Consider the following 12,844-nt stretch of genomic DNA (forward strand, 5'->3'; position numbering starts at 1 on the left):
TATGTCTCTATGAAAGACTCCGCCTTTATAAGAAAGTACAGTTTTTGACCAACAAAACCATCAGTGCTTCTTTATTACAGTAATTGTAAAATTGTGAGTGAACAAACTATCACTCTCTCTGTCCCTCTCTCGCTCACCCATTCTCCTGCTCTCACTCCCAAACACCAACGACTCAGATTTGACCATGAACCTTTTACCCTCTACTAAGGGTATTCCTGCAAGAATTACATACATTTAATGGAGCATTCAAATGATGTGATGTGGTCAGGTACCTTTTTGAATCATGTATTTTGTTTGTCTGTGTAGACCCCGCTCTCCTGTGTTAACTCTTTCTTATTCTATCGGTTTTAATGCACATGAAAATTGAAGAGCAACCTGTGATATGGTTTGTTATGCTGAAAGGTGTCTTCCTCCTAGCTGGTGGCATTTTTCATTTCCCTACCATTTTGCATATTAAATTATAGCAAGTTCAGATGTAGCTGTGTTGGTCAGTAGAGTTGCACCCATACTGTTTCTTCCAGATGCTGTATTGAAAATGATTACTCCACCGTTGGATTTAGACAATGCCACTAGTGTGTTTCTATCTCAACCAGAGTTTGCAGTCAAACAACCCCTGATGTCAAAAACCTCTAAACTGGACTGTCTAGTTCTAGACAGATGCAAGACCTGGCTGTCTCAGTCCAAATAAAGAGTGAGCAATTGGTGAACTTTAGGGGCACCTGGAGGTGAACTCTGTCCTTCATCCTCCTCGTGTTAGTGTTCAGACTTCAAAGATGTGAAAAAACTCTAATCTCATTCTGAATGGATCTACTGTTGATTGTAGGAGACCAAGATTTGCCGAATCAGTTAGATGGAAGTGCAGCATTTGATTCAGTGGACCAATCGGCGTTACTCTTTTAGCTTATCCCTCAGGAGTAAAACCCCTGCAGTCGTAAATTAATGCATTAATATATTACAGAGTCCTGTTGCCTTGAATCTCTTCTTAGATACTTTTGTTTAGCATTCTATAGCAAAACCTTTGATAAAAGAATATTAAAAGGTCTATGCATGCAGCTGAACTGGAATTAAAAATTAATATAGCAAAGATTTGCCATCAACGAAGGTAAATATAATTTCAATGATTTCTGACTGTTTTTGATTTTCACAGATGTTGGTTGCACAGACGCCAAATTGATGGCTCTCTGAACCGAACCCCAACAGGCTTCTACGACCGAGTATGGCAGATCTTGGAGAGGACCCCAAATGGCATTATCGTAGCAGGGAAATTCCTACCACAGGTAAATTGGTCAAACAAACAAATTGGGCTTTACTCCTGCAATTGGTTCTGTACTCTAAAGCTCCTTGCACTTGGCACAATGTTCGAGAGATGTGCATATCTGTGTAGGTAGGTAACATCTATGACTTTAACATAGTGGTCGTGATGGAAAGTCGTTATTAGTTCCGAGATGTTTTTGAGTGTACTTTGTGTAACAAATGTAGTGGTGGGCACCCAGCCTACTTATAAACAAATAACAGCCATTTGAGAAATTTTTGTTTGCAGTTTTGACTGAGAGGGTATGCAGTTCAGGCTTCATTCCTAAAGCGTTTTGTGCACCTAAGTCATAATTTTTAATACAAATTCACATTTCTGAATTGCAAACCATGACTCTGCGCTCATACTTTGATTTACTCGCACTTAAAATTACAGCCGGTTGGCATAATTTTAGGTGTGAGTAAATCTTCTCACATGGGCAGCTTTTGGGCATTTAAGGATGGTTTCAGTCAAAGGCACTGAACACCCACAAGCATGTAAGTTTGTGAGTATTTAGAAACAATTTGAACATTGTTCCCATCCTGAAGACAGTTGTAGATTTGCTCTTAAGAGCAAATATGGATCTTTTTCAGGAAAATGATGGGGAACGCCAAAATTCGTAAGGGTGTCGAGAAAGAGGTTCTGCGTCTGGGGAAATTGTTTCCGGGAAGGTAATAAAGTTTGAAACTACAAATGCACTTCTGCAGCACACTTAAGCATGTTCAATGTACACTTGATATATTTATACTTGCATAAATGGTTACACTTGAGAATTATATGAATTTACAACGAACACCAGAACTTCTCATGGGACTCAAGAGTATCTCAGTCCAGCGGCGTCACTATGGGGGTGTGGACCGCATCGGGTGACACCCTCACATGGGGTGACACCCAGCAGGGGGAGGGCGAAGGCAGTGCGGAGCGAGGTTGCCTGCCTCTGATCACCGAGTTGTGGGCCCATCTTTTGAGCTGTCGGGAGGTCTGCGAAGACGACTTTCAGGCACAGCTGCTCTGTGTACAAGCAGAGGCCTCTCGCCTGCTAACCCGGCAGTTCTTCTCTTACTGAAGACAGTGGCTGCAAGACGGGGTTCTCACTCTTTCCTCTCCTTTCTTTTATTTGCTCCCCTGTGAAATGGATCCAAAAAAGAAAATCACTTTTGCTGGAAAATCAATGTCGTATTTTTCTGACATTTAATTCCAAAGTGCAGCATCGGGAATAAAAGTTTAAAAATAAGCAAAATAAATAACTAAATAAAGTAAGACAGAGTGGTAGCAAACTGGCCAGATTGATTTTATTCACACCCAAACACATTAGCGCCACTTTTACAGAGTTTGCCAGTGAAGCGCTATTTTTGTTGTGCACCAATCCTGGAGGTACTGCAATGTGAGGATTGAAAAACGAAATTTGTACTGCTGCTCTGCATCTAGGGATGTTGTCTTTTTTTACCATACTGCTTACGTTTTGTAAGGATATAAGCAATGGTCATTGAAATGGGTCCATTCAGGGCCCTGTTGTCATGTCCTTAACTTTTCAGGCAAAAGCACTCACTGATTTCTGAACAGTGAGTGTAAAAGCATTAAGGTAAGCACGTTGTTCCTGCTTACATTTCAAATGGTTTGCAAAATTTTGCATTCCCTATGATTGTTTGCTTTTTCCAGGATGCTGTCACTTTTTAATTGTAGGCCACATATTTCTCTTGCCCAGTGCGTAATTAAAAATGAGCCGCATCCAGGTGTTTATAGCTGGCAACAATTGGGTTGTAGTTAAAGGCAGTCTGAGTTTTTATCAGTGGGGCAGTATGGTGTTCAGTGGGGGAGAGGATGTGGCACTATGGCCAGAGCTGCTGAATTTGGAACTGGGGAACCAGGTTCAGCCTTAATAACCAGTCCACCAGACCACTCTCCTGAGAGAGCACTATCTCATGCTACACCTTAGAAGGCTTCGCAAGACATTAAAATCCCTGGTGTCGTAGCACCAGCAGGTGCACCCTAGCATGACAAGTGTGGGTTAACCTTCAAGGCTTGTCCACCACTATTCATACTGAAGTTCACCCCCAGTCTTTCGGGCAGGCCTATGAAGCAGCTTACCCTAGAACAACAGTGACCCTGTCACTGATATCACAGGACCCTTGTGAAGGGCCAGCTCTAGGGCGGTGCAATCGGTGTGACCGCACCAGGTGCTGACTTTAGGTGGAGGCATCATTTTTGCAAGTCTATTATGGTTTTAAAAGCGCTTGCTGCCTCCTTCCTGGCCTCCAGCAATTTTCGGTAACAATAAAAATGTCAGGATGACTCTGGTGATTAATGTTCTTCCTAGAGAGAGATCGGAATTTTGCCTAATGGAAGATTTGATTCTTGGAAAGGTAGCTCAGAGTGTTAATGTACCTGCTGCAAAGAACATGTACCATGCAGATCACAAAGTGCACATAATGTAAATAGGCCAGTGGGCTACTGCTTTTGTCAGAGAGATCCTTTTGTTACTTGCAGTTTATAAGTTAAAATCCTAACATAGAACAGTGAGCTATTAACTGCCATCTACTCCGCAGCAACACAAGTCACATTTTTTATTAACATTTGATACGTTTGAGCTACAAACAATTTATTAGTTGAAATGGTCAAATCATGCTGCAGATCTTGCATTATGAGGCAAATATGGCAGAGCCATTATTATTTAGAAAACATTTGCAAACTAGGATTTTTAGCCATTCATGTTTGAACTGCTGTTGTGGAAAAGGAAGAAGTGCTGATGACAGAAACTCCATGGCTCGGAGACAAATGGCTTGCGCTTTTTATCGTATTTGGGGACATTCTGTGATTAGAAGTATATCCCACTTTGTGAATACATTTTACTGTCAATAACTCATTATAACCTTAAATAATCATGTGTATCCATTGGTTGATAAAACTGGGCAGTGAAACCAAACAAATACAAAAAAATGGGATGTTCCTTGGGTTATTCCCGCCATCTGATTCTCCGCCCACAATTCCCCTCCTTTTTCCCCCCCACTTCGACCACTGATATATCGTGTTGCTGGATAGTGGGAACACCACACCAGTACAAAGTACCATACCTATGATATTATAAATTCCAATAAACTGTTGACTAGCAGGTAGCCCACTGTACAACCTGATTAATGAGTCATTATCACACTGTTGTTAACAGGCACATTTTGTAAATACATTTACAAACGTTACTAAGGATTCTGTATGGTCCCGTTATTTTCCAACTGTGTCCACTGGCGGACTCCGAGCGGAGGAGGTCCATGCGGTAAGTCGTGAGGGGGTGACACCATGAGTTACCCGCACCGGGTGACACCAACCCTAGTGACACCACTGTCTCAGTCTCAGTAGTGGACCTGGATTCCCTTGTGCAGGCCATAATGACTGAAAACATGCGGCAATCCTAGATATATGCCTGCAGTCTTACATCTACGTTAAAGGATACATTTCTGACTATAGCCTCGATTATGAGTTCCTCTGTCATTTACAATCTCAACGCAAACACACTGACAAGTGCTATAGTGTTTGTCATACGCTGTAACTACTGGGTGCATTTGGATCCCCCCTCCCCTCTAAATGTCGGCCAACCAGGCAAATTTGATAGGGTAAATGGCCCGGTAAATACTGGGACATGCAGACTTTGGTGCCGATGCAACAGAAATCTCCACGGTATGCCTCATTTTGCAGTGTTTAGCTTGCAGGCAATTATTTTTGTATCTTCCCCAATGAATTTTGATCCACGGGGAATCAGTGTCTATCCTGTGTGATAAATACCTTCCGCCCTTCTGAGGCCCTATCTTTTGTGAATCTGTCCAATCATGAGTATGTGATATGATGCGAGCTCTGTCTGGTCCATGGTATCTCCAGTCCTCAGGGACATAAGGTGCATTGGCAGAGTGATATTGGGACGTTCCTTTCCCATGCCCTCCAGAGCTTGTGGATTTGTAGAACATATGCACATAATGAAAAACAAGCATTTGCAATGCAATAGGTCTCGCATTTACGAGAGTTTGAGCTATTGGCATTGTAAATGCCACTAGCTTAAGCTCTCGTAAATGGGAGACCTGTTGCATTGCACATATTTTTTGTTGTTGTCCAAGTCCCCATGCCGCACTTCACACGCATGAAGGCCGCGCCCCTTTCTTAAAAACAGCTGTGTCTAACAAAAGGTGTGCACCCGCTATTAAAGTAAAACTGTGGCATGGGGGCTTTTACAAAAATAAGCATCTGTCTGCCTTGCTTTCTTTTTGTAAAAGCCCCCATGCCGTAGTTTCACTTTAATAGCTGCCACGCACCTTTCCTTAGACACAGCTCTTCTAAAGAAAGGGGCGTGGCCTTCATGCACGTGAAAGTGCGGCATGGGGGCTTCGAAAACAACAAAAATATTTGCAATGCAATAGGTCTCGCATTTGCAATAGTTTAAGCTATTGACATTTACAATGCCAATAGCTCAAACTCTCTTAAATGCGAGACCTATGGCACTGCAAAGAAGCGTCCGCCTTTGTCCCAGGTGCTCGGAAAGTAAAAGCCCGCATGGCGTGCTGAATGTAAGGAATGTAAGGAAAGCACGCCGTGCCTGCAGTAGAGCAAACCCCATTAAAGAAAATAGTGCTTACAGACTAAATAATACATACTGTTAGCAACAGAAGTAAAAGGGACAGTCCTCATGGGAGGTTTCAAATGAAGGCAAGGCGGTACTAAGGAGGGACTAACAAGGCAATTAAGAAATCAGAAGCCAGCATTTACAAAGGACAACGACACAAGCCAATAAAAATATGGGCAGAGAGTGGGTGGAGCTTCAGATCCCTAACTGAATACTGCATGCCTCGCAGAGCAGCGCACGCGCTGCCCAGTTTTGACCTAAAAATAGACGACCAGGATTCCAGTGCATGTGTGTGTTCACACTCTTTCCCTCTCTCACACACACACGCTCTCAAATAAACAACTCGTTCATTGTCTGTCTCACACACACACACACACACACGCACACACACACACACACTGTCTCGCGCGCACACTCACTGTCTGTCTCACACACGCGCACACACACACACAGCGCACTCTTTCAAAATCAGTCTCTCTCATAATGCACACACTCTTTCACACACGCGCACACTGCTGTTCAGAGCTGAATTTCCTATCTCATCATTCAAAGGCAATGTATAGAGGTTAAACGTTCCGCCATTGCACACACTCCATCATCACTATTAGTTTGTTTTATCGCTTGGATCCTTCCAGGAAACTATTATCTGGCTGCACGCGCACTTGCATGCGCATATTTTGGGTTTTAAAGCCCAGCTGCTGCAGAGCTGTGTAGTAACTCAGGCTGGATATCTGATCTGCCCGCTGTGATTTCTGCTTTGTGCGTCCCTATGGTTGACTTGATAGTAAGCCCTCCTTGTGGTAGGAGAGATAATCCTTGCCTCCACTCCATCTTGCAGTCATCTCTCTAGGAAGCTATTTTCATACAGAGTGCAGCAGGACTGAGTGTGGGCGGCACAAATGAAGAGGCTGCACTCTGCATCTTTTGTTTGTGTTTTAAACCTGACAGCAATCACTTGGAGTGAGACATTATTTTATAAATTTTTTTATTTGTATATATTTACTCATGTAACATCCTTTGTAAAATGGTCAATACAACTACTGAATGTACACAGCATTTGCTGCATACACTATAAATAGGCTTTCCTGTTTTCAGTTTCTATTTCTGGTAAATTCTGGTGTTTTTTTTTCAGTGTTTTCAATACCTTAAACAGTTGTTATCAGTGGTTACACATTTTCGCGCCACTAAAACAACAGAAAAAGGGTTTTTCTGGTGTTTATGGAACATTTTGCTTTTATTATTGGTTGCTTTCTGCACTGATAGAACATGGTATATAGACAGTGTACATATAGTGTATATGAGGTCCAAATAGATTTTTGCAAATTAAACTTATTGTAGTACACCATGCAATACTTCTTCAGTGAGTCTTTGGTCATGTGTGCTCGCTCTTTCCTTCCCATGTAAACTTCTGTGAAAAGGCCCTCTCAACATTGGCACTTGAGACAGGCAACGCCAAAATGCCAGTACACAATTTCTTAACTCTGGCCGCTGACATAGCTTTCCATGCCAATACTGGTGCACTTGAAGATTGTGATTCTTAGGGTAGGTTCTGCAACATTTGCATTGAGCTGGGCGCTTATGCCCTCAGAGTAATTGAAGCGGTCAAAAATGAAGCAGCACTTTAGAAACTACGGAGGAAATTCCCCTTTACTGAAGTGATCTAGAACTTAGAGTACCACAGTGAGGTTTCATTGACTTCGAATGCCATTGGTGGTGAAGGGACATTTCTATGTATCATTGCAAGCCATTTCTCATACATTGTAAAATAAATGTTCCTGATTTGGTCTTCGACATTGCTTATCTTACCAAGTGGCAAGCACTCTAACATGAAACATGTTGTAGTGCCAAAGTCACTAAAGGTGTCGCCCTGCCTACTCTCAAGGAGATGTTTCACATCTATCCAATTATGCTGAACACTTGGCAGACAAGGATTTTTTCAGACTCTAGTTTTTTTATTATGTTCACTACAGCAGTTATGTTTTCTTGTAAAACTCTAATAATGCAGTAGAGTGTACTTTTTTCACATCACTATCAATATGCGACCAAAGATCCTCACATTTCTTGCCTTTGGCATCATCACTCAGCACAAATTCTGTAAACGGTTGCCACATGGATAATATAGCATTCATAGCCCCTTGGACTGAGAACCATCAGCTAAGGGACACAGTTGGGATGACTCTTTCTTTGATTTCACACAAAGCACAAAATGATAAATGTTTGTGTTTTAGTTCCTGTGCATAAGAAAACAGTGCACCAGAATGGACTAAAAAGTCAATAGCATCCCTCATTAACTCTGAAGATTGTAAAGATGCCTTCAGCATACCATCTAACAAGTGGCAAGGATCTCCTACAGGGAATCACTTCAGCTCGGGTATCAATTTTGACAGGTCATCACACAACTTTTTCATATACGTAGCTAAATCACTGCAAATCCAAATAATATCACTCTAATCTTTGTTGAGCTTGGAAAGAAACTTTTTTCGGCAGAGCATTCCAAGTGACACTGTGTTCCATGTTTTCACCATTATCCCAGATGTTTGGTGATAGCGCTCTCTATACATATGCTTGTCACTATACCTTGCATTGAATGTTTAAAGCCTGAGGTGTTGGCAATTCACCTACTATCAATACTGACCCACTAGAATCTGTGGGCTGATGTATCAAGGGTTTTTACCCATTCTCTATGGGTAAATATGATGACACATATTAGGAAAGATTCTTATGAAACCAGCCATTTTACCTATCAGTGAATGAATCAAACGCAGCCAAAATATCAAATATGATTTTGATATTTCCTTATTCTCTACAGTTTATAAAATAATTAAACAAGACCTAAAACACGCTTCGAAACCCTGCCTCTTTAGAACAAAGACCACAAAACTGAAAAAAGCAAAAGGAAGAAGAAACAATATTTTAGTGGAATCCCTAAACAACAAAACTTAAGCAGAATAATATTACCCCAGTCTTTCTTACTAACAACTTGTATAACAAAGTTACATTGTATTGACCCCTTCAGGAAGAAAAATAAAATGACTCTTTCACTCTCTTTTTCCTTTCATTGAATGGCATTTAGTTTGTGGTTGTGCAGGTGTTTATTCAGTGTTTATATGTTTTCACTGGTGAGGGCTATTTCTCTTTCAGTGGGGTTTTATCAGTTATTATAGGTTTAAACCTAAAACCCCACAGCCTAACTATAAAGCTTTAACCCCGGGATCCTCCAACCAGCAGAGGTCCTGCTGATCACGTGTATATTTGCATATTGAAGTATTGCATCCATGTTCTCCATACATTTATTAACTTGTTCGTGGCCACAAGTAGGGAACACAGATTTGTGTCTTTCCCTCACCCACGTTGCATTGGGTGGTGGGTTAATGCTGATCCTTTCATTTTGCTGTCTCCCTTTTGGGTAACCATTCTTGCATGAGAGGTAAATGTAGGGCACAAGTCGAGGGGACACTGCGGGTAGATGGCGTCTACTCACCGGTACTTAATTTGTAAAAAAGAAAAAGTGTCAGGGCCCTCATCCGGATGTCACTTTCGCCTGCAGTGCCCATTGCCACTCTCAGCTCTGCCAGTTACAGTAACAACACTACTACTAAATATCACCTGCCCCACAATTTCACAATTCTGGCAATTTCAGGATCCCAAAGCTATAAGAATGGCTTTGGCGGCAAGTATTAATCATTTTTAACGTGTATTGAATTCATAAACAATTGTTATGCTCATTTCTAAATTAGACAAACGGTCCCGCCATGTGGCAGACTCTCATAAGTGCCAGTGTTGACAATTATGTGCCGGTGCCGAGCACCGGAAACCACCTGCCCACATTAAGCACTGCTACCCACTTTTCACGGGGTGGATGCCATCTACCCTACCGAGAGGTTGGCCCCCACAGAAATATTCCAAACTTGTCCCAGTGTAATTTTCAGACTCTGGGACACTTTCAGAAGCACCTACACGTTGTCTGCCTTCCTACCGAGCAGCAACGTGCAGGCGGGGAGGGGGCTTATCAGATTACTGCTGCACCAATAACCTGTGCCAAAGTTGAGGGGGGCTTCAGGCCTCCTTTTGTTGGAGTATCCTGGCTGGGAGCTATATAGTGCCTCACACCTAAATGCAATTGAGGGGAAACTAAAGCTCACAGCTTCTTATAACTTCACAGGTAGTTAAGAGAGGCATGCTTGTGATTTCGTTCAGTCCCTGTATATAAGAGTAGATACGTTTGTCAGATGTGCTGGTGATACCCAGTATTTAAACAATTACCAATTTAAATACCAATATTTTGTTTTATTTATTAGCACTACTCATCCCAATGCAAGGTGTCAGAGCGCTTTACTTCACACGTGCACATTATATAAATGATATGTGTGTAAATCAATGTACAGGATATGTACATGAGAGTGAGAGGTACAAGGTGTAGGAGCCACATGTCCTTTATACGTCACTGTCCTATATTAGATGGATTACAATTGACGAACTGCAAGTAATAAAAGAATCTTTGTGTTAAAAGCAGGAACACATTTACCAACTTACATAAAATAAAAATCTATCATCTGCGTGTTACATAATGTGTTTTGCAGGGACATATTAACCCTCTATGCTACTTTGATTCAAAACTGGGACTAGACAAAACACAGATCTCTCACACATATACGTTATCCTCCAGAGTTATCTCACCATTATTATTATTTTCTGAGATTTCGCTGGGGCACAAAAATCTCTGCAGCAGGTGCCTTAACCCCATAAGATATTTTAAAATACAGACTTCACAGCCAATTATGCAGAACAGATTTACTGCCACGTTTCTCATTGTTGCCTATTTGTTTGTGGCAGGGTTTAGAAAAAATAAATGTATAAGTTGAGGCTCAGCTTTTGTGTCGCGGTTGCGTCAATTTTTTGGGAGAACACCAATGCAAAATCTCATTTGTTAAATATTGTAATGTGCTCAAATGTACTCATGATAGACCTGCTAAACATATGTGAGGTCTTAAGACCGGATATAATTTCTGTGAGGTCATGGGTTCTGATGCCACTTCCAGTGATGCCAGTGTGATGTTATGCGCTGTGATGTCACACTCAATGATGCCATATGCAATGATGCCACTTCGCATACTGCCTAATTTGGTTAGTTCCCCCACTTCTGTTTTTTATTTTAGGACTTGTGCCCTGGGTAAATGCTTTAAAATGTCCCAGAAATCCGGTTTAAAAGGCATAGTTTCTTCCAGCATTGTTTAGTCTCTTGGTAGTTAGTTAGGTAAATCTGTGTACTCTTTGGAGCGAATGTCACTGGTTCTTATCCTGTTTGGGTCACTCTATCTTTCATAATTCTCAGATTGTTAAAATGAGACCCCGGAGATAGGGTGGTTTATCAGCTTTTAGAAGCACAAGGAGGCAGTTGAGGTTTTTGTGTGGACTGGAGTTGTCCCCTCCATGACTATTTTTGCCTCCTACCCTCTACTACTCCCTATGCCTTCTCTTTCCAACTCCCATCTTTCTGTTCAGCAGACTGGACACCTGTGGTTAATTTCCTATAATTCATGACTGCTGCGCCAGCCACTACGGGACAAGTTTTTGGGGAAGGTCATTGTGTTCACAAGTCTCCTTCCTCGTTGCTCGTCTTACTTGGTGTCCAGATTTGCAGATGTACTTTCCTATGTCATTCCAATGAGATCATTAATCCGTTTCTCTTCTCTTTCTTTATAGTTAAGGCTCCCTGTTTTCCGTTTTTACTGATTTTTACAGATAAATACAGACCGAAAACATTTATTTTCTTGCCTTTATTTTTAAATGTGGAAAAAAATGAAAATTGGGTTGCTTTTTGAATAATTCTAAATACTGTCTGCCATGACTGCCAGACCAATAGCTGTGTGAATTGAAAGGTGAGGGGGTTAAAAAAGAAAGGAATTTTAGGAAAGAGGCTTTAACACCAATAGATATGCACAAGGGTGATACTGGAATGTGCATATTTTCATATAAGTGCATTGATCTTCTGTGGCTGTTCATATCACTGAAATATGACAGGTATTTAAGCATGAGGTCATATTTATTGATTAAATAAACATGGAAATATACTAATTTCAGCTTCATTTTTCCACAAAACCAAAAATAAACATGGATAAATACAGATAAAATTAGCACCAAAAAATGGATAAATACAGACAGAAATGTAAAAAAAAACAAAAACAAAAAACATAAAACCGGGAGCCCTATTTATAATCTGCCTTCACCTCCGCCCTCGCCAACTCCTCGTGTGTGCCCGGGGCCCACACACGTCTGAGAAAAAAATAAAGAATATTGATTTTGTGAGTGCTTAAATGAACGCTGACTAAATGGTGAAGAAGTTACTGGTTTGCAGAAAGATACTAGACACTTTCAGGCCCACGCTAGGGAATACTCCGAGAGGAATGCCGCCATTCCACGTACCCAGGCACAGAAGCACTTTTGAAAACAGGTAGAAGACGTCATTACTCGGTCAATATACAACCCGCTTTGTGTGGTGTGTGTACGTATATCAGTAATGCCTTTTCTGTTTGCTATATTATATAGAGCCAAGACTCCACACTAGATTACCTCAGGCACTTTATTGAAAAGAGATGGGGTCATTCTGTGTTGCTGTTACAGGATCGAGATGTTCACCATTCTGTGCATTACCTTTTAACCTGTTCACTAGTCTTCCTTGTTCATAAAATCCGAGCAGGATGTAGTAGTGTGTTTAGTCGAATAACGTGAGCTGCAGTCATTTTTCAGTGAATGGTACTTATTTTAGGTTAGCGACAGCTATTCCGCTCTCAAGCTGAAAAGAAATTCAGGAGAAACTTTTTTTCTGCGTATTGCCTCTTCTTTATCAAGGAGTACCTAGTTTCCTTGTTAATACGCGTTGACGTCAGTATGCATAGCGGTCCACGTATGTCATCTTTATTCCATCCCCAGATTCTAGTATTAGTGTTCTG

The 12,844-nt window shown here is 41.3% G+C and overlaps 1 protein-coding gene across 1 annotated transcript in view; it reads left to right on the forward strand.

Annotated features, from left to right (window-relative positions):
• PHKB (phosphorylase kinase regulatory subunit beta) overlaps nt 1–12,844 on the forward strand; it is a 1,466,493-nt gene that overhangs the window by 1,388,273 nt on the left and 65,376 nt on the right. The window contains exon 28 of the mRNA XM_085637773.1: nt 1,148–1,277. Within this exon, the coding sequence (XP_085493899.1) occupies nt 1,148–1,277 (130 nt within the window). The remainder of the gene's footprint in view (nt 1–1,147; nt 1,278–12,844) is intronic.

The sequence above is a fragment of the Triturus cristatus genome, chromosome 12, assembly GCF_964204655.1.
Source record: "Triturus cristatus chromosome 12, aTriCri1.1, whole genome shotgun sequence".
Lineage (NCBI taxonomy): Eukaryota > Metazoa > Chordata > Amphibia > Caudata > Salamandridae > Triturus > Triturus cristatus.